This window comes from Sus scrofa, chromosome 6, assembly GCF_054392235.1.
Source record: "Sus scrofa isolate SSC_HxYL_T2T_F1_AM1 chromosome 6, Sscrofa_HxYL_maternal_Yorkshire_Landrace_v2.0, whole genome shotgun sequence".
Classification (NCBI taxonomy): domain Eukaryota; kingdom Metazoa; phylum Chordata; class Mammalia; order Artiodactyla; family Suidae; genus Sus; species Sus scrofa.
Genome location: NC_139388.1, coordinates 54,425,630 through 54,447,776, shown reverse-complemented (window position 1 = coordinate 54,447,776; position 22,147 = coordinate 54,425,630). Strand labels below are relative to the sequence as shown.

Below are 22,147 nucleotides of genomic sequence, written 5' to 3'. Positions count from 1 at the left end.
CCTCATTTCCATCCCCTCCTCCCACGCCGAGCCGGTGAGGGCGTCAGTACGCATGCGCAGTCGCGGCCCGCGGAGGCTGCTGCAGGGGAGACGAAATGGAAGGAGTGGGTGGGTGCACAAGGCCAGCAAGTGGGTGAGCAAGCGCAGAGCTATCAGCCTAAGTACTGGAGGAAAGAGTACCGCCGCTTGCGGGGCCTACGGTGGCTGACTGGAGTCAATCACGTGCAGAAGCTAACACGGGGAAACCTCACTCAGAGATCACCGAGACAGCGCTCAGCATGTGTACTTTCCCTTCTTTTCGAGAATTCCTCTGAGTCCCGTCTCCCGAATCAGTTTCAAGGCCTTGGCAAGAAAAACCTAGCCATTTCTTCGAGAGAGAATGGGAGATGGACTCCCGACTCAAAGCGAGCGGAAGGTTAAAGTCACGTTATTAGCATAGCGCCTGGGACTCTTCGCCATTGGGTGATTCGGGATCTTCCCACCTCAGTGCCACGGACCTAGGCGAGGAGGGCAGCAGTGTCCAGGGCCCTTGTTCCTGGCTGGAGGTCCTGGTGGCAAGCGCGGGGTGGCTTGCTTGGCACCCTTGCCCCCTGGGAAGTAACGGCGCACCTTCGCGCCCAGCACAGGAATGACAGCGAAGCTCCCATAAACCATCCCAGCATGGGTGGGTCTTCAGCCTGATAATGTACAGGGATAATGTACTGGCCAGTCCTGGGAGCGGTGGGAATTATATGAAAGGATAATTGGGGCTCTGGAGCCAGATTACTTGAGTAACTGGAATCAAGACTGGCACTTTCCAGCTGTGTAACCTGGGGCAAGTGACGTCATCTTTCTAAGCCTCAGTTTCCTTACTTATAAAATGAAGATTTGTTATGATTAAATTCAGTAATCAAGAGTTCCCCTTGTGGCTCAGCAATAATGAACCCGGCTAGAGTCCAGGAGGATGCGGGCCTCACACGGCGGGTCTAGGACACAGCATTGCCCTTAGCTGTGGTTTAGGTGGGCAGCTGCAGCTCCTATTCATCTCTTAGCCTGGGAACTTCCCTATGCCGCGGGTGTAGCCCATTAAAAGAAAAAAAAAACAATAAAATTTAAAAACGAAAAATAAACTTTAATGAGATAATCTGTTGTTCTGGGACTCACCCAACAGCCCCTCAAGGCACGAATGACCCTGGGGAGTTGCCATCGTGGCGCAGCGGAAACATCCGACTAGTATACATGAGGATGCCTTTTGATCCCTGGCCCTGCTCAGTGGGTAAGCGATCCAGAGTTGCCATGAGTTGTGGTGTAGGTCACAGACGCGGCTCTGATCCCCTGTTTCTGTGGCTGTGAATACGGCCGGCAGCTGTAGCTCCGATTGGACCCCTGGGAACTTCCATATGCCTCGGGTGCGACCCTAAAGAGAAAAAAAAAAAGACACTAATGACACCAAAACATACATTTTTTTTTCTTCCCACCGCTTGCTGGGAAGTGTACTGGGGTCTCTTGTTGGGTTTCCCTTCTCTAGGGAGAGAAGTTTGTGCTTCTCTCAGTGTGTCTCCCTCGCCCCGTCCCCCCTTTTTTTGTCCTTTTAGGGCCGCTCTCTCGGTTGATGGAAGCTCTCAGGCTAGGGGTCCAAACCGAGATGTAGCTGCCAGCCTACAGAGCGAGGCCAGGGATCGAACCCGCGTCCTCCATTCTCCTGGGTACTAGTCGGATTTGGTGTCTCCCTGTTCTTTGTTTTCCTAGATCTCACGGTTTTCTATCTATCTCCCCCAGCCCTTTTCCGTCCGTCCGCGTCCTCACCCCCAGGACCTCCCGGCCCCTTTAAGGCGGGCCCCGCCCCGTCCGCCCCGCCCCTCCGGGGTCATCCCTGGGTGCACCCGGCTTCCGCGGGCGTTCAGACTCAGCTCTGTCTCCACCCAGCCGCGGGCGCGATGGCCGCTCTGAGGGTCGCTGGGCGGCAGCTCAGCCAACACCGTGGGTCTGGAGCCCCCATCCTCCTACGGCAGGTTGGTGATGGCTGGACTCGGGAGCGGCGCAGGGGCGGAACTCCAGGGTCTTTAAAATCAAGAGAGATACCAGGGCTCCGAAGCTTGGATCTTTGCGGAAAGGGGCGTAGGGCTAGACTCCGGCGTCCTTTAAAGGGGAGAGTTCTAGGACCCCCTGGGCTTGGGGCCGGACTTTTGCGTCCGTTCCAGAAGAGGGTGATGGGGGCCCAGATTTGGGGATGGATGGAAGTTGGGACTCATTGGTTCAGACGGAGTAAAGTTTGGAGGTCCCAGACTCCTGACTCTGAGAAGGAGGGAGAAGGGGCTGGAGTTTCTGCTTCTGGATCTTAGGAGGAGAATCAAGTTGAAGCCTGGACTCGGGGTTGGTCCGCAGTGAGTGGGAGTCTGGTTCTGTGCCTTAACCTGCCCCCCTCCCCTTTCCCAGCTGTTTGAGCCCAAGAGCTGCACCTATACTTACCTCCTGGGTGACAGAGAGTCTCGAGAGGCCATTCTGATAGACCCGGTTCTGGAGACGGCGCATCGGGATGCCCAGTTGGTCAAGGAGCTGGGACTGCGGCTCCTGTATGCTGGTCAGTTTGGGGTCCGTACTTCTGGGCCTGAGGAGGCGGGGCGGTAGAGTGAAGAGGGAAGCTGGGGGCCGGGGTCGAACTGCAGGGTATGAGGGAAGAGGGGGCCGGGGGTTGGAAATCCTGCGTGCCCTCCAGAACCTGGCCCTCCTCTCTCTCCTAGTGAACACCCACTGCCATGCGGACCACATTACGGGCTCCGGGCTGCTCCGGTCCCTCCTTCCCGGCTGCCAGTCTGTCATCTCCCGCCTTAGTGGGGCCCAGGCTGATTTGCACATTGAGGATGGAGACTCCATCCGCTTCGGGCGCTTCGTGAGTTAGCTGCTGGTCCTCGAGAGGGTGCTGGCTTGGACTTCTTGGACCAAAGGGAAGAGGGGGTTGGGGCCCTGGGCTCCTGAGTCCAAGGGCCTGGGTTCCTGTTCCCTGAGTTCCTGTCTCTGGGAGGAGGGTGCCATAAACCCAGACGGTCAACTGGGCCGAGAGACTCTGGGCAGGTGTGTCTCTGGCTAAACCCCTTCAGTCAACACTTACGGAGTTTCCTATAGCCTTGGGGGAACTCCTTTGGCCTAGAGTCTCATAAAATTTGACTGGGAGTCTGAATTCCAAGGTCACAGCTGAGGGAGAGACTCAGCCCTGTCATCCCAGAGCCACTGTAGGAGGAAGGAGTAGCCTGTCGCCCAGGACTAGGACTAGGGTGAGGCAAGAGAGGCAGCTAGGGCACAACATTTAAGGAAGTGCTCCTTCTCAGGGCCCTGCAGAGACAGGGCTGGTACCTTTTAGTGGGCGCCTCCTTAAACATTGAGCCCTGCTTGCCTCACCCTAACCCCAGCCCTGCTATTGCCTCACTCTAGGAGGGTCTGAAGGGCCCTACCTCCTCTCTTTTCTTTGCCACAAGCATAATCAGCAGGTTTCCAGCCAGGATTTCACCCAGGGTAAAAGATGGGTGACAAGCATACTGGGGAGTCACTCTCAGAGGGAGGGGAAACAGCTGGCAGGACTTCTTTTCAGATCAGAGTTGCTAAAGATTGGCTGGCTTTGGGGACAGAATGCCAGGTGCCAGGTTTCCAGCCAGGATTTCACCCAGGGTAAAAGATGGGTGACAAGCATACTGGGGAGTCACTCTCAGAGGGAGGGGAAACAGTTGGCAGGACTTCTTTTCAGATCAGAGTTGCTAAAGATTGGCTGGCTTTGGGGACAGAATGCCAGGTGACTGGGTAACGACTCAGCCTCCAGGTTAGAGGGTTTTGCTAAATAGTTAAAATCTGAGTCCGTGTTTTCACGGAAATCAGGGCTTTATGTGGGATCAGAGGGTTTAGCTCCACTGGATTACAAGCCTCTTTATTTCAAGCCGCCTTCTGGAAGCAGGTAAAAAAATGCCTTGTACATTTAAGTATACGGTACATAATAGACAGGTACTAACAAGCATTTCTTGGGTTGAGAAACCTTAGAAGTGTTAGAAATGGTTGAAGTTGGAGTTCCCGTCATGGTGCAGTGGTTAACGAATCCGACTAGGAACCATGAGGTTGCGGGTTCGGTCCCTGCCCTTGCTCATTGCGTTAACGATCCGGCGTTGCTGTGAGCTGTGGTGTTGGTTGCAGACGTGGCTCGGATCCTGCGTTGCTGTGGCTCTGGCGTAGGCCGGTGGCTACAGCTCCGATTCGATCCCTATCCTGGGAACCTCCATATGCCGTGGAGCAGCCCAAGAAATAGCAAAAAGACAAAAAAAAAAAAAAGGTTGAAGTTTTTTTTTGTTTGTTTTTTGTTTTTTTGTCTTTTCGTCTTTTCTAGGGCCACACCCATGGCATATGGAGGTTCCCAGGCTAGGGGTCTAATTGGAGCTGTAGCCACCAGCCTACGGCAGAGCAACGTGGGATCCCAGCCGGGTCTGTGACCTACACCACAGCTCATGGCAATGCAGGATCTTTAACCCACTGAACGAGGCCAGGGATCGAACCCGCAACCTCATGGTTCCTAGTCGGATTTGTTAACCACTGCGCCGTGACGGGAACTCCAGAAATGGTCGAAGTTTTGTGTCAAGATGAGCCCGTTGTTAAACTGGATGAGTAATGTTTTCAGCGAATCAATATGAAAGGGTTTTGCTGTGGAAGATTTAGCTTTAGTGTTTGGTTATTTTATTTTATTTTCTTAATAATATCTTTTTTTTTTTTTGGTCTTTTTAGGGCTGCACCTGCAGCATATGGAGGTCCACAGGCTGGAGGTCTAATTGGAGCTGCAGCTGCCAGCCTATACCACAGCCACGGCAATGCAGGATCCGAACCGTGGTTGCCGTCTACACCATAGTTCATGGGCAACACCAGATCCTTAACCCACTGAGCAGGTTGGGTTAAGAGGCCAGGGATCAAACCTGCGTCCTCATGGATACTAGTCAGGTTTGTTACCCCTGAGTCACAACGGGAACTCCCAGTGTTTGGTTGTTTTAAACAGCTTTATTGATAGAACTCACCAACCATCCAGTCCACCCATTTAAAGCGTACAATTCAAAGTTCTCCTATGGTGCAGAAGGTTAAGGATCCAGCATTGTCACTGCATCATCTAGGGTTGCTGCTGTGGTGTAGTTTCATTCACTGGCCCAGGAACTTCATATGCTGTGGGTGTGGCCAAAAAAAAAAAAAAAAGTGTACTATTCAATGATTTAGTACATTCTCAGAGTTGGGCATCCATCATCACACACTGGGAGAAGCACAGACTTCTCTCCTTAGAGAAGTGGAAAGCCAACAAGAGATCCCAATACTGGAGTTCCTGTCATGGCTCAGTGGTTAACGAATCCGACTAGGAACCATGGGGTTGTGGGTTCAATCCCTGGCCTTGCTCAGTGGGTTAAGGATCGGCGTTGCTGTGAGCTGTGGTGTAGGTCGCAGATGAGGCTGGGATCCCAAGTTGCTGTGGCTGTGGCGTAGGCCAGCGGCTACAGCTCCAATTAGACCCCTAGCCTGGGAACCTCCATATGCTGCGGGATCAGCCCTAGAAAAGTCAAAAAGACAAAAAAAAAGAGAGAGATCCCAGTGTACTCATAGCCCACAGGGGAGGTTGTGTGAGTCTTCCAGTTCCTCCACATCCTTGCCAACACTTGTTAATATCTGTCTTTATGATTATTCAGCATCTTGTTTGGTTTTCATCTGAATTCTTTATAAACCTTTGGAGACGGGTCACTTTTTGTTTTTCCCCTCTTATCCCCCCACCCCCGCCAAGTTTTAAAACTGGGGAGTTGCCGTTGTCGCTCAGCAGTTAATGGATCTGACTAGCATCCATGAGGACACAGGTTCGATCCCCAGCCTCGCTAAGTGGATTAAGAATCTGGCATTGCGGAGTTCCCGTCGTGGCACAGTGGTTAACAAATCCGGCTAGGAACCATGAATGAGGTTGCGGGTTCGGTCCCTGCCCTTGCTCAGTGGGTTAACGATCTGGCGTTGCTGTGAGCTGTGGTGCAGTTTGCAGATGCGGCTCTGATCCCGTGTTGCTGTGGCTCTGCTGTAGGCTGGTGGCTACAGCTCCAAGTAGACCCCTAGCCTGGGAATCTCCACATGCCGCGGGAGCAGCCCAAGAAATAGCAAAAAGACAAAAAAAAAAAAAAAAAAAAAAAAAGAATCTGGCATTGCTGTGAGCTGTGGTGTAGGCTGGCAGCTACAGCTCTAGTTGGACCCCTAGCCTGGGAACTTCTATATGCTGTGGGTGCGGCCCTAAAAAAAATATAAATAAAATTTGAATTGTAACATACATATTTTCATGCACATATTGTACATGTGCAGCTTGGTAAATTTTTACATATATCTCTTCTTGAGTATCCACCACCCAGATCCAGAATATACCTATCATCCCAGAAGGCTTCCTTGTCCCTCTTCCTGGCCATTGACCCTCCCACCAAGGGACTGTTCTTCTGACTTCTTTAATCATAGACTAGTTCTACCCATTCTGGATCTTATAAATAAATAGGAATCATAGAGCGTGTACTCTTTGTATCTGCTTCTATCACTCTACATAGTTTGTATATAATTGTAGTTCTTTCCTTTTTTGCTATATAGCGGAGGTTGGCAAACTTTTTTCTGTAAAGGACCAAATAGTAAATATTTTCAGTTTTGCAGGCCATAGGGTCCCTGTTGCAACCACTTAATTCTCCTGTTGGTGTGAAAGCAGCCATGGACAATGCCTAAATAAATAAGCATGGCTGTGCCCAAGTGAAACTTAATTTATTATGGTCACTGAAATTTTTTTTGGGGGGGCTGTGTCCATGGCATGTGGAAATTCCCGAGCCAGGGATTGAACCCGAACCACAGCAGTGACCCGAGCCACTGCAGTGACAAGGCTGGATCCTTAACCTTCTGTGACACATGGGAACTCCCACCAAAATTTTAATTTCAGTAATTTTCATGTATCATGAAATGTCATTATTTTTTTGATTTTTTTTCCCAACCTTGAAAAATGTAAAAACCATTATTGGTGTTTTCTTGTGGTGCAGTGGGTTAAGGATCCAGTGTCGTCCCTCAGTGGCTTTGGTCACTACTGTGGCAAAAGTTTGATCCCTGGCCCTGGAACTTCCACACACCGCAAGTGTGGCCAGAAATAAAACCCAAACCAACCAACCATTCTTACTTCTCAGGCCTTATAAAAGCAGGTGACAGGCCAAATTTGGTGCACTGACCATAGTTTGCCAGCCCCCGATGTAGAGCATTTCATTGTGTGCCTTGATGACAACTTATATCCATTTTCTTTTTGATGGTTGATTCCAGTTTTGGGCTATTAAGAATAATGCTGCTATGAAAATTCTTACATAAATTTCTTGGTGGACATTACCCTCAATTCCATGGAGTGGGCATGGTAGGTCCTAGAGCTGATATAGATTTGACTTTAGTAGAAACTATCAAATAGTTTTGGACTGGTTGTGCATTTTACATCGAGTGGGCCAAATTTGGATGGTTTCACTGTAGAATGGATTTTCTGTTTTGATGAGCAATGATTGAGACTTGAACATTTTAGCTCCCATGAGGGGTAACATATTCTGAAACTTAGTCTTGCTTGTTAAATATGTTGCTTTTGAGAGGGTGGTGCTCAAAATATTAACCCCCAGGGCCTATTTTAGAGATTCTGACTTAGTTGTTTGAGGCAGAGACAGGAAATCAGTACAGTTTATGAGACTGAACTCAGGACCAGGAAATCACTTTTTGTTCTGGCTGCCTCTGTGGCATGCAGACATTCTGAGCCAGGGATCGAACCTGAGCCACCAGGGAAGTCCAAAATTGGTTGTTTTTTTGTTTGTTTTGTTTTGTTTTGTTTTTGCTTTTTAGGGCTACACTAGTGACATATGGAGGTTCTCAGGCTAGAGGTCGAATCGGAGCTACAGCTGCTGGCCTACACCACAGTCACAGCAATGCCAGATCCTTAACCCATTGAGCGAGGCCAGGGATCAAACCCGCAACCTCATGGTTCCTACTCGGATTCATTTCCACTGAGCCACGAAGGGAACTCCTCCGTCTTAATTTTGACCTATCTTTTAAGCTGTAGATCTCGGTTACATGATCCCCTAAACAGAACAAGTAATTTTGTTTTCTTTCACCAAGGAAAGAAGGTTTAGGTGGTGAAGGTTCAGAGTATTTAGCTACAGTGGAAAATGACATTTTGGGTTTTTGAGTTTAGAGGGCACAGAAACATCAGTTGGTTATACCAAGGTTAAGTGCTTTTAAATTAACAGTGCTTTTAAATTAGCAGTAGCAAAGGAATGAACTTGAGAACCAAATTGAAAGCGCGAGAGCTTACTTGCCACCAGGGGGCAGTGCGGGCCATCGGAACGGCCAGACGAGGGAACAGCAGTATTTTAGTATTTTCAAAACAATTAAATAAAAAGAAATACAGTTAGGAAGTTCCCATCGTGGCTCAGAGGTTAGTGAATCCGACTAGGAACCATGAGGTTGCACGTTCGATCTCTGGCCCCGCTCAGTGGGTTAAGGATCCTGCGTTGCCATGAGCTGTGGTGTAGGTCACAGACATGGCTCGGATCTGGCGTTGCTGTGGCTGTGGTGTAGGCTGGCGGCTACAGCTCCGATTAGGCCCCTAGCCTGGTAACCTCCATATGCCGCGGGTGTGGCCCTAAAAAGATTAAAAAAAAAAAAAAAGAAAAGAAAAGAAATACAATTAACACCTTCATATACTTCATCTGATATTCACCAGTTGCTGACATTTTTTCTTTTATCACATTTGCTTTATTCCTCTCTCGTGTACATACTTTTTAAGCTAAATTGCAGACTTTTTACCCCTAAAGACGTCTAAGAATAACATTTTCCAGAGTTCCCCTTGTGGCTCAAGGGTAATGAACCCGATTAGTATTCACGAGGATTCGGGTTCGATCCCTGGCCCTGCTCAGTGGGTTAAGGATCCTGCGTGGCTGTGGCTGTGGCCATCAGCCCCTAGCCTGGTAACTTCCATATGCTGCGGGTGTGGCCCTAAAAAGAAAAAAGAAAAAAAAAAAAAGAGTAACAATGTTTTCATACATCAGCAGTTTCAAACACAAATGCTTTGGTCTCAGAATTCCTTAACCCTATTAAAAATTACAGACGGCCCTAAAAAGTTTTTGTTTACCTGGGTTCTATCCATCAAGACATACGGTATCAGCTATATGTCAATTATATCTCAATTTTTAAAAGAAATGAAATGTAACTGTTTAGATATGCAAATATATTTACTGTATTACAAGTTGAAACCGAGACTTTTTTTGAAACGCAAGAATATACAAGCCCACATTCCATCAGTCATCAGAGTGAGGACATCATCGCAAGTCATGGAACTTCTGGAAAACTCCAGTGAACTCCCCTTCAGTGTGAGAGGGGAAAAGGGCCAAAGCCATCTTCTTCACATTACGAAGAGTTTTGATCTCACAGACCCTCAGGGTTCCCTCAACTGCACTTTGAGAACTATTGGTTTATAAACTCCTTGTTGCGTTTAACAATAGACAATAATTCTTTTTTTTTTTTTTTTTTTGCCATTTCTTGGGCCGTTCTCTCGGCATATGGAGGCTTCCAGGGTAGGTGTCGAATCGGAGCTGTAGCCACCAGCCTACACCAGAGCCACAGCAACACGGGATCCCAGCCTCGTCTGCAACCTACACCACGGCTCACAGCGACACCGGATCCTTCACCCACTGAGCAAGGCCAGGGATCGAACCCGCAATTCTTGGGCCGCTCCCGCGGCATATGGAGGTTCCCAGGCTAGGGGTCGAATCGGAGCTGTAGCCACCGGCCTACGCCAGAGCCACAGCAACGCGGGATCCGAGCCATGTCTGCAACCTACACCACAGCTCACGGCAACGCCAGATCGTTAACCCACTGAGCAAGGGCAGGGACCGAACCCGCAACCTCATGGTTCCTAGTCGGATTCGTTAACCACTGCGCCACGACGGGAACTCCCAATAATTCTTAAATATTTCTGAAATCCAGCCCATGTTGAAATTTCTCCAGTTGTCCAGGAATCATTTTTACAGCTGTTTTTAGGAACCAGGACCCAATCAAGGTTCATACCTGGCATTTGGCTGTTCAGTCTATTTAGACTCTTTTAATCTAGAACAGTTTCATACTCTTTCTGCCCCATGAAATTGACTTAAAGATTTGTTTAAAATTATAGGAGTTTCTGTCATGACTCAATGGAAACTAATTTAACTAGTATACATGAGGACACAGGTTTGATCCTTGGCTTCGCTCAGTGGGTTAAGGATCTAGTGTTGCCGTGAGCTGTGGTGTAGGTCGCAGACACGACTTGGATCCCACATTGCTGTAGCTGTGGCTAAGCCGGCAGCTGTAGCTTTGACTAGCCTGGGAACCTCCATATGCCTCGGGTGTGGCCCTAAAAAGACCAAAAAAAAAAAAAATTATAGTTGATTTACAATGTTCTGTCAACTTCTGCTGTACAGCCAAGTGACCCAGTCATACATATATACATAATTTTTTTTTTTTTTTTTTTTTGGCCCTCCTGCAGCATATGGAGTTCCTGGGCTAGGAATCAGATCTGAGCCACAGTTTTGACCTAAGCTGAAGCTGCAGCAATGCCAGATCCTTAACCCACTGTGCCAGGCTGGGGATTGAACCTGCGTCCCAGTGCTCTCAAGATGCTGCCGGTTCCATTGCACCACAGCAGGAACTCTTTTTTTTTTTTTTAATTCTTTTTCTCGTATCACCTTCCATCATGTTCTATCACAAGTGATTGTATATAGTTCCCTGTGCTATACAGCAGGATCTCATTGCTTATCCATCCTATTTTGAAGGTTCCGGCCTATTGTAGAATAGCCCACTTTCTGGCTGTGTCTGGTATTTCCTCGGTGTCCTTTAACTTGTTGTTGTTCTTTTTTTTTTTTTGGCTTTTTTAGGGCCACACACACGGCATATGGAGGTTCCCAGGCTAGGGGTCCAATCAGAGCTACAGCTGCTGACCTACACCACAGCCATAGCAACATCAGATCCAAACCGTGTCTGTGACCTACACCACAGCTCAGGGCAACGCCGGATCCCTAACCCACTGAGTGAGGCCCAGGATCAAACCCACAAACTCATGGTTCCTAGTCGGATTTGTTTCCCCTGCAGCACAACAGGAACTACCTAACTTGTTCTTCTAAAACTTTTCTTTGCCTTCAACTGAAGTAGATGGCAGATATTTTTGTGTTGGTTAATAATAATAATAAAATAATGTAATGAAATAACTTAATAGTTAACAAATATTGAGTGTTTGCTTCTCACTAAGCATTGTGCTACACTCTGTGAGTGCCTTTTCTCAGGGATTATCTCACAGGATTTTCAGAATCAAACATACCTCCTGGTAGCAGGGAGTGGTGGGGCCTGTGGCAAGTGCAGGGGTGTGTGCCCCATTAACGGAGGACACCCCTACGTAATTCAAGTTGATTATTCATGCTTTGGAATGTAGTCTGTCTACTGTCAAGCCTTCTTTTTCCAAATTAGAAGCTGCAAAAGTAGGAGTTCCTGTCATGGCTCAGCGGGAACGAATCTGACTAGCATCCATGGGGATGCAGGTTTGATCCCTGGCCTCTCTCAGTGGGTTAAGGATCCAGCATTGCTGTGAGCTGTGGTGTAGGTTGCAGAGGAGGCTCAGATCCCATGTTGCTGTGGGTGTGGTGTAGGCCGGCAGCTACAGCTCCTATTCGACTCCTAGCCTGGGAACCTCCATGTGCCACGGGTGCAGCCCTAAAAAGACCAAACAAAACAAAACAAAAAAACAGAAAGAAAGAAAGAAAGTAGCTGCAAAAGTACATTTTTGAGAAATCTTCCAAAATTTAAGGGTAAACTACAAATTTAGTCTTTTTTTTTGTCTTTTTAGGGCCGCACCTGCGGCATATGGAGGTTCCCAGGCTAGGGTCAAATCGGAGCTGTCCTCATGGATGTTAGTCAGATTTGTTTCCACTGAGCCATGACAGGAACTCCCAGACTTTTAATAACTATGGAGCAGTACAAACAAAACATTGCTATTAAGCCTCCACTGTTTTGTTTTGTTTTTTTTAATTTTTCCTTTTAGGGCCACACCCGAAGCATATGGAAGTTCCCAGGCTAGAAGTTCAGTCAGAGCTATAGCTGCCGGCCTACACCACAGCCACAGCATCGCTGGATCCTTAACCCACTGAGTGAGCCCAGGGGTTGAACCCACATCCTCATGGCTACTAGTCACATTTGTTATGGCTGAGCCACAACAGGAACTCCTCCATGCATCTTTTCTGACAACTAGATCTCATTAAACCTTCATAACCACATAGTGAGAATCAGAAATAGCCCCCATTTTACAGAGAAGGAAGTGCAGCGAGGGAAAGTGACTTGCCCAGAAGTTATACTGAGAAAGTGACTGAGCCAGGATTTGAACCCAGGAGGCTTTGTGGTTCCACTTGATCAGTGTTTTGGAAGTTATAAAACACTAATTATTTTTATTATTAGCAGTTAGTGTGTGCTGGGCATTTTAAAAGTGCTTTCCATACATGAAATAATTTAATCTTTATAAAATTCCAGCAAAGTGGAGACAATTATTGGCCCCATTTTACAAATGATCAGAGAGGCTCAGAGAGGTAAAGTGACTTGCCCAAGGTCATACAGCTAGTAATAGCAGAGCTAAATTTAGAAGCCACGTCCTCTGGCTCCAGAGACTGCTCTTAACAAGGGTCCAGGCGCCCTCGCCAGGAGAGAAATATTTTACATCTGGATTCAGCACCGAAACCTCAGTTTCATGAAATATCACTTACCCTCCCTGTGTCCCAGGCACTCTGAGATTTCCCACTATTCTCTTCCTCCCCACTCCACTCTCTATGTCCAGCCCATTTTTTTCCCCTCATTGTCTTGATGTGGGATTCATCCATATCATCACGTGTAGTTATATATAGTTTGTACATTCTCATCCTCTACCTCAGTTTTCCTCATCTGTAGAATGGGGACAGGAATGGCACTTGGGAGTTTCTGTCGTGGCTCAGTGGGTTGCAAAGCTGACTAGTATATATGATGACATGGGTTCGATCTCTGGCCTTGCTCAGTGGGTTAAAGGATCTGATGTTGCTGTGAGCTGCGGTATAGGTCACAGATGCAGCTCAGATCTGGCATTGCTGTGGCTGTGGTGTAGGCTGGTGGCTATAGCTCTGATTCGATCCCTAGCCTGGGAATTTCCATGTGCTGCAGGTGCGGCCCTAAAAAGACAAAAAAAGAAAAGAAAAAGAAAAAAAGAAATGGTGCTTACCTCATAAGGATGGGTGTAGCCTGAATGATTTCAGTTAGGTCGAGTGCTTAGATGAGAGCCTGGCTCAGGAGAAGGGATCCATCAGTGTCAGGGCCCCTGAAGAGTGGGTAGTCCTGACTGGTGGGAGAAGAGGGAATTCCGTGGGCAAAGAGGTGTGGAAAAGCCTGGTGTTTTCTGGAAATGATTCTGGGGTTCAGAGTAGCTGGGGAGAAGTTCCTGTTGTGACTCAGCTTGTTAAGAACCCGACATAGTGTCAGTGAGGATGCAGGTTCCATCCCAGGTCTTGCTCAATGGGTTAAGGATCTGGCGTTGCCACAAGCCGGGGTGTAGGTCACAGATGTGGCTCAGATCTGGTGTTGCTGTGGCTGTGGTATAGATCTGCAACTGTGGCTCCAATTTGACCCCTAGCCCGGGAACTTCCATATGCTGCAGGTGCAGCCATAAGAAAGAAAAAGAAAAAAGAACTGCCAGAGTAGCTGGGGAAAGGAGGACGTTATAGAACATTGGGTGGAAGAGTGGGCAGGCACCAGAGCAGGGGTTGAGGGGCTGGATCTCTGCCCCGATGGCAGTGGGAGCCAGGGAAGAGTTTTGAGCAGAGGGGGCAGAATTGGCTCTGGGTGATCCTCCAGCTCGAGGTCATGCAGGCGATGGAGGAGGCTGGTAGACTAGGGAGAAGGCTGGTGGTAGGTCAAGCAGGAGAGGCATCCACAGATTCACCAAACCGGATTGTGTAGTACTATAATAATTACTACTGAAAAAAATCCGACTATGTGTGGAACCACACAGTTCAAATCCATGTTGTTCAAGGGTCAATGGTATATACTCTTAAAACCTGGCTGTTTACAACGGATGTCCTTCTGAGTGGCCAAGAGTCATGCGATAACCGATTCACGTGGTTAAATATTTTGAACACTACATCTACATTTTTAGTTCCAAAGACTCCCATGCCTTTTTATTTTTAAAGACATTTGGGAGTTCCCGTTGTGGCGTAGCGGAAACAAATCTAACTAGTAACCATGAGGATGTAGGTTTGATCCCTGGCCTCGATCAGTGGGTTAAGAATCCTGCGTTGCTGTGGCTGTGATGTAGGCCGGCAGCTGTAGTTCCGATTCGACTCCCAGCCTGGGAACCTCCGTATGCCTCAGGTGTGACCCTAAAAAGTGAAAAAAAAAAAAAGAAGGAAAGAAAGAAAGAAGGAAAGAGAGAGAGAAAGAAAGAAAGAAAGAAAGAAAGAAAGAAAGAAAGAGAGAAAGAAAAAGAAATTTGAGGAGTATGGAAACATACAAAACAAAAAGTGAAAGATCATCTTTCTACCACCAAAAGGTAGTATTAATTTGGGGTGGGGGATATGTTTTTTCCCCCAAGATTTTGCAAGGTTTGTGATTTTGCTTTGCTTTTGCTTTGCACTGCACGTGTATGCTATTGTAGATGAGTTAGGAAAATATTTGGCAGAAAGTAACTGAAAAACCCATACAGTGGTTTAAATAAATAGGAGTTTAATTTTCTCCTATAGCAGGATATTTGGAAGAAGGCAGTCATTCCCTTTGATTTAACAGCGCTATCGTTTGTGGGTTCACGCAGCTTTTTCTTCATGGTTGCAAGGTGGCTGCTACAGCTGCAGCCATCACACCTTGAGTTCAGAGCCAGATGAAGTGGAAAGGTCAGGTGCCAGTCCCTTTTATCAGGAAGGGAAAAGCCTTCCCTGAAATCCTCAGGAGACTTATTGAGATCTCACTGTTGACCACAGAGCTGTGTCAGGGCCCCCCAAGTTGTCAGGGAGGATGGGGAAGAGCTGGGCTTGGCTGGGCACACTGATGTCCCAAACCGAATTGGAGATCTGTGAGTGGGGAGGGTTAGAGTCGATATTGGATGGGTGTGGAAACGGTCTGCACACAGTGTCCTTCAATAACCAGCAGTTGACTGACCTGGACAAGGATGCTAGTTGGTAGGAGGGACCTCTGTTGAGAGGGGCGGAGGGGTGTGTGAGTGGGAACTAATCTTATAAGCGATTGTTAGATCATTGGAGTAGTAATTTTTTCTGACAGCTGCTTTCCTGAACTGCGTGTGGGGATTTAGATAACCAGGATTCCCTGGGCAGTGTTTTTGTGCTCGTGCATCAGGGGTTCTTTTTTTTTTTTTTTTTTTTTTTTTTTCTTTCCTTTCCTCTTTTTATTTTTAGGGCTGCACCTGCAGCATCTGGAAGTTCTGAGCTAGGGGTCCAATTGGAACTGCAGCTGCTGGCCTACACCACAGCCACAGCAATGCAGGATCCCAGCAACAGGGGATCCAAGCTGCATTTTTTTTTTTTTTTTGTCTTTTTGCCATTTCTTGGGCCGCTCCCACAGCATATGGAGGTTGCCAGGCCGAATTCCCAGGTCGAATTGGAGCTGTAGCTGCCAGCCTATGCCAGAGCCACAGCAACGCGGGATCCAAGCCGCGTCTGTGGCCTACACCACAGCTCAGGGCGACGCCGGATCCTTAACCCGCTGAGCAAGGCCAAGGATCGAACCTGAAACCTCACGGTTCCTAGTTGGATTTGTTAACCACTGAGCCACGACGGGAACTCCCTCAAGATGCTTTTTTGACCTACGCTGTAGCTTGTGGCAATGCCAGATCCTTAACCCACTGATGGAGGCCAGGGATTGAACCTATATCCTCATGGATACTAGTCAGGTTCTTAACCTGCTGAGCGACAGTGGGAACTCCTGTCGGGGTTCTTAATGGCAGACCTTAGAGTACCTTTGAGGGGTCAGAAAGTGTGTGCCTCTGAGACGTTACTAGGAGATGCTAAGCTGTGCTCTAAAATACTATACCCTCAAACACCCTTAGCTGCTCTGACAGTAAGCAGTCTGGTAGGCGAAAAACAAGGGCTTTAAAATTTAGATCTCCCTTTCCTTCCTTTCTTTTAAGGGAGAGCAGATATGTTTTCAGATATTTTTTGACTATGTTCCCTCTTCCATGAATTGCTCTGTTTTTTTCTTTTGCCCATTTTTCGTTTACTGGTTCTTATTGATGTTTGGGAGCTGTTTATGTATTGTGGCAATTCACACTTTGTAATTCTTTTTTATACACGCTAGTAATATTGTCTCTGAATTTTTTTGTGTTGTAACTCTGATTTTTTTTCCTTTTTTCTAATGAAGTTAAACTATGCAGTCACATCTGTCACTGTTTTTCCCTATGGTCTCTAAATTTCCTATTGTGCTTAGAAAAACCTTTCCTACCTCAAGATTTTATATATATTATGTGTGTGTGGGTGTGGGTGTCTAAAAGAAAATGTATATATTCTTCTGTATTTCCTTCTAGGATTTTTATGGTTGTTTTATGTTTAGATATTTAGTTTATCCTGAATTTTGTGTTTTATTTTTAATTATAAAATGACATGTTTGCTGTAAAAAAGGTAATATAGGAAAACCCCCCCAAAAATATTTTAAGTTAATGAGTATATTTTTTAAAAAGATGACACTGTACAAGTTGCTTTGCAAACTTTTTTGCATTTCCTAGATGGTAAAACATCTTTTCGTGCCTTTAAATATTTCTGTGCAGCATCATGAAATTTTATTTCAGTAACATAATTTTAAATGACTGCTTAGTATTCCATATTTATATTAATGTGCTTATCTTTTTCTTATTGATTTGCAAGGTCTGTTTGTACATTAAGTATCCTGACTACTGTGTGGTATATATATATGTATTGCAAATATTTTTTGCCAGCATGTTGGCTCACTTGAAATTTTATGACATCATTGCCATTCAGAAACTTTAAATGTATTTAAATTCAAACCATTGATCTTTCCCTTAATGAGTTAAGACTTTGGGGATCACACTTGAATGTTCTTCCCTGACCAAAAAGCATGTATTTATTTGTATTCTTATTGTCATCATTGTTTTATGGTTTTATTTTCTTACTTTAAGTTTTTAATTCATTGAGAGTTTAAGAGTGCGGTTTGAGTCTAGGATCTAACTTTTTTTTTGTTTGTTTAATCAAAAAGCAGTTATCTGGATGTGACCCTGGGATGGGGCAGGGGCTTCTGAGGCCAGTTTCACTGTGAGGGAAAAGCCACAGGCTTCTTGCTGACTCTGTACTCTCCTTCTCTGCCAGGCCTTGGAGACCCGGGCCAGCCCCGGCCACACCCCAGGCTGTGTCACCTTCGTCCTGAATGACCAGAGCATGGCCTTCACTGGAGACGCCCTGCTTATCCGTGGATGTGGGCGGACAGACTTCCAGCAAGGTCCAGGCCCCTTTCCCCAGCACAAGATCTTAGTATGGTTATATGGGTACCAGGGTTTTAAGTGTCAGTTTCAAGAAGGAATGAATGATCAATTATATTTTAATTTTAAAAAAGTTAATTAAAAAAAAAAGAAGATCCCTAAAAGCACAAAATATCAGTTAAAAAAAAATGAATGTTAAGACTTTTAGGGGGTCAGGATTAGGTTCAAGTGTAGCTTCTGGAGTGGGGGAGAGGTGGGTTTAGGGTTAGCTGTTGGGGGACAGTTAGAGTCAGGCGTCAGGCGTGTCAGTTATCTATTGCTGTAAAACAAGTGGCCCTAGAACCTAGTGGCTTAAAACAATGATTAACATTACCTCACACGGGTTCTGAGAGTTAGGACTCTGGGAGCCGCTTAGCTGAATGGTTCTTACTCAGGGTCTTGCATGAGCTTGCAACCAAACATCTACTTCCAAGGCAGCTCACTTTGGCTCCGATGGCCTGAGAGCTATTGCTGGTCGTTGGTGGGAAGCCTCAGTGTCTCATCATGCGGACCCCTCTCCAGGGCTGCTTGAGTGTCCTCATGCTGTGGCAGCTGGATTCTCCCAGAGAGAACAATCAAAGGGACAGACAGAGAGATAGAAGCTCTTATTTATTTATTTTTTAAAATCACCTTGTTTCAAAAGTTAAACTCTGGGGAGTTCCTGTCATGGCTTGGTGGACACAATCTGACTGGCATCCATGACGAGGCAGGTTTGATCCCTGGCCTTGCTCCATGGGTTAAGGATCTGGCGTTGCTATGGAGCTGTGGTGTAGGTCACAGACACGGCTTGGATCTGGCGTGGCTGTGGCTCTGGTGTAGGCTGGTGGCTGTAGCTCTGATTCGACCCCTAGCCTGGGAACCTCCATATGCTGTGGGTGCAGCCCTAAAAAGCAAAAAAAAAAAAAAAAAAAAAAAAAAAAGTAAAACTCTGTTATTTCTGCCATATCTTATTTATTTGAGGCAAGTCACTTAGTCCAGACAACTAAGTCAACATGAGGGAAATGAAGTGTCACATTTTGAAGAGTTTCAAAGTGTTTATAGACTTATTTTTAACCATCCCCCCGCCCTCAAGGGGTTTAGGTTGGGGGGGGGAAGGGCATGGGCTTTGATGTGAGTAGCTGTGGCGTTAGATTTGGCAGTTTAGCTGCTAGGAGTCTGTTCGATTCAGGGGTTTAATTGCTAGGGGGTGGTGTTACAGTTGGGGTTAGCTGTTGGGGTGATTAGACTAAGGGGTTTTGCTGTGGGAAGGGTGTTTAGTTTCAGAATCTCAGGGTTCAGCAGCCCTTTGAGTGTGTGTGTGAATGTGGGGTGAACAGGAGAGTGGGAGGGTTTAGCTCAGGAGGCGGGCGAGGCTGCATGAGAGAAGGGGGAGGAGGCGCAGTGAGCTAGCTGGCAGTGGGTGACCAGATTCCCAGGCTGCATCTTGCTTCCTCTTTCCTTATCTCTTTGTCTTGGTCTCTATCTTTTTCTCTCTCTGAGGCGCCTAATCTATTTATCCATTCCCAATACTGTCATGAGAGTGAAAGATTTAGGCTGAAAGGAAAGGTGGCAGAATGTTCCAAAGAGGTTCGCTTCTGTCCCAACATAGGATTCAGAGCTTCTTGTCAGAACCATGACTCCATTCTCTTCCTTAGCCACTTTGGCATCAGTTTCTTACCTCCCAGTCCACCTTCCCTGCTTGGAACCCTTTCTTGGCACTTTGTGCTTCAGGGCCTCATCCCAGCCTTCTTTACAGCTGTGTTGAATTTCTCATTATTCCCCAATTCTTTGCATATGTGGTTCTACCTGCCAAGAACACCCTTCCCTCTCCTCCTCCACTCAGACAAAGGGCTCCTGGCAGAAAATGAGTGGGAGGGTTTAGCTACAGTGATTTTTTTTTATCCTTCCATTCTTTTCTTAAAGGGAAGGGATTTGGAAGTTTCTCTTGTTCTTTTGCTCCATTGACCTCTTGAGTTTTCCCTCCCCAGGCTGTGCTAAGACCTTGTACCACTCGGTTCATGAAAGGATCTTCACACTTCCAGGAGACTGTCTGATCTACCCTGCTCATGATTACAATGGTGAGGGCTTCCTGGGGGAGGTGTGGGATTTACATAATTTGCTATTTGAGAGGAAGCACCAAACTGCCGTAATCCTCATGTGGCTTGGAGACTACAATTCCCAGAAAGTCCTCTGGCCAAAAAAATCAAGTACTTAGTAGTGTACTGAGTGTGGATGTGGAAAATTTGATGCCTGGAATTCCACAAGACATAGACTTTCCAGGAACTTCCTTGCAGAACTGAGGGAACTGTGGGAAACTACACTTCCCATAGGGCCCATTGGGGAGGGAAAGCAACCTGTTAGTCCACAGAGGGCCTCCTGGGAAATGTAGTTCTGGGAGGCCCAAGGCACTGGACTGACTGGACAACATTCCTCCCCCTCCCTTGGCCACTAGGGCTCACAGTGTCCACTGTGGAGGAGGAGCGAACTCTGAACCCTCGGCTTACCCTCAGCTGTGAGGAGTTTGTCAAGGTCATGGACAATCTGAAATTGCCCAAACCTCAGCAGATAGGTGAGCCGTTGGGGGTCTGGATTTCTGGGTCTGAGGGAGGAGGGGGCTGGGAACTGGACTTCTGGGTCTGAGGGAATGAGGGGCCTCAGGGCCAGAACTCTAGTTTCCCACAGAAGAAGGGCTCTTAGGATTTCTGGGGTCCCAGTGGGGTGGAGGGGGGATTGGGAGGGTCTGTCTGGGTTCCTTGGTTTCACTCTGGTTTCTTCCTTTCAGACTTTGCTGTGCCAGCTAACATGCGCTGTGGGGTCCAGACCCCCCCTTCCTGACTCTGGTTCTCAGGTGCCCGTATCCGTTAAGAATGCTCTAGGTGGGGTGAGAGGAGAGCTGCCGTCACTGGAACCTCTCTTCTCTTCCCCTCCCTCACCAGCCCCTCAAACTTCTTAAATAAAAAAAAAAAATTTTTTTTTCTCCCTCTGACTTCTGTTTTCTGGGCGAAGCAATTGGGTTTCTGGCTGAAGTGCCTGTGGCTAGTTCTGGTCCCTGAAGTGGCCAGGGCAGAGGGCAGGGTCCCAGGACTGGAAGAAGGAGATTTTTCTAATTCACAAGATAGAAGCAGGCAGATACCAGGGGCAGCGTTTCTCAGCTCCTTTGATTAGAACATCGTCTTGAGTTCAAACCACTTCACTCTGTGAGACTCAGGATAAGGTACTTCGCTTCTCATAGCCTCAGTTTCCTCATGTGTACGATGGAAAGAATAGCAGTAATAACAGGGTGTTGTGAGGATCCAATGAGCCCGTATGTATGAAGTGCTTGGCACACTGCCCGGCAGACTGCCCATCAGGGTTTCTTACTGTCTTTGAGAATCTCCCAGGCACTTCCAGGCTTGAGTGTCAATATGCCTAGTGGTCAAGACCATGGACTTTCCAGAGAACAAATACGATGTTAACATTAACAACACGTGTAGACTTTGGGTTCACTTGCCCCCCTCAGCCTCAGTTTCCTAACTCTAAAATGGAGAGAGTCATCTGTTTCTCTCTAGGCTGCTGTGAGGATGAAACATTAATGTCCGTGAAATGTTTATCCTTTATACACATGGCTCGTGATAGCCAATAATCCTTTCTCACAGACCAGTTATCTTCCTGTTTTTGCCCAGAGAGGAAAGGGTCTGGCTGAGACCTTTAACCTCTGCTCTCCACCCGTAGCAAACTGGGGGGGGCACACCTCTCCCTGTCTTTGGGAGAGTTTCTGACTCAGCTCAGGGCACCCCCTCCCCTCGCCCAGCTCCCCAAACCGGTCGGGTCCCTTCTAAAGGGCTCATTAGAGGGGAGAGGCCCCTATCTCCATTCCCCTCTTCCTTTCAGTATTCCCAGGGAGTCCTGGGAGGTGCTTATGCACAGGTGATCTAGGCGCCTGGCCCTCCAGGGGGCAGGAATGGGGGCGCTGGGGGCAGAATTGGGGGGGTCGTCGTGCTGGGTTTGCTGAAGGTGGGGCCGGTGGGGCCGGGATGGCCGGATGCCGCGGCTGCGGGCGGGGCACGCTGGTCGCTCCCTCCTCCCTTGAGAGCTGTTGGACCTGTTGTTCCCCCCCTCCACTTCCGGGATGGTGGGGAGGGGGATAGAGCAGCCTCTCTCTCCTCCCTCTTCCCCAGCCACCTGTCTAGTGGGCCGACACCGCAGCGCCAGAACGCAGAGCGGAGCGCACCGAAACTTGAGCCGGTGAGGGGGCCGGGGCTGCGGGGGCCGGAGGGGTCTGGAGTTCTGGGATCTCGCTCCGGAAGGAGCCTAGGACTCGGACTCCTGGTTTGTCCAGAGAGAGCGAGAACAGAAGTTCCGACTCCTGGATCCTGGGCGAGGTGGCAGGGGCGCCTCTGCCTTACATGGTGGGGTCGGAGCTGAGATTACTGCCGCTCCAGAGAGGACGGAGCGGGAGCCCGGACTCCTGGGTCCACGAAGAAGAAGGTGACCGGGTCGCTCTAAAGTGGTCCAGGGGTTGCAAGGGGGCTGCAGGGAGAGTGCGAGGCTCGACACCTGGATAGCAGGGCGGGACCGGTAGGGGGCGAACTAGGACCTGGGACTCAAATTCCGGTCCCGCCTCCAGGGGCGTGACGCCCTGGGAGCCATCGAACCCCGCCCCTA

General features: G+C 47.9%; 1 protein-coding gene across 2 annotated transcripts; it reads left to right on the top strand.

Moving 5' to 3' along the window:
- Window positions 1-216: 216 nt before the first annotated feature.
- ETHE1 (ETHE1 persulfide dioxygenase) lies at window positions 217-20,482 on the top strand. 2 transcript variants are annotated; one of them, XM_084961109.1, is made up of 9 exons: window positions 217-415; window positions 1,151-1,255; window positions 1,906-1,991; window positions 2,416-2,560; window positions 2,721-2,869; window positions 17,376-17,505; window positions 19,492-19,581; window positions 19,956-20,072; window positions 20,286-20,482. In XM_084961109.1, the coding sequence occupies exons 2-9, from the start codon at window positions 1,219-1,221 to the stop codon at window positions 20,336-20,338; spliced, it is 807 nt and encodes a 268-aa protein (XP_084817235.1). In that variant the 5' UTR covers window positions 217-415; window positions 1,151-1,218; the 3' UTR covers window positions 20,339-20,482. The 2 variants fall into 2 exon arrangements, with proteins under 2 accessions (XP_084817235.1, XP_084817236.1); XM_084961110.1 differs by lacking the exons at window positions 217-415; window positions 1,151-1,255; window positions 2,721-2,869 and having other exon boundaries at window positions 1,878-1,991.
- The last annotated feature ends 1,665 nt before the right edge of the window (window positions 20,483-22,147 follow it).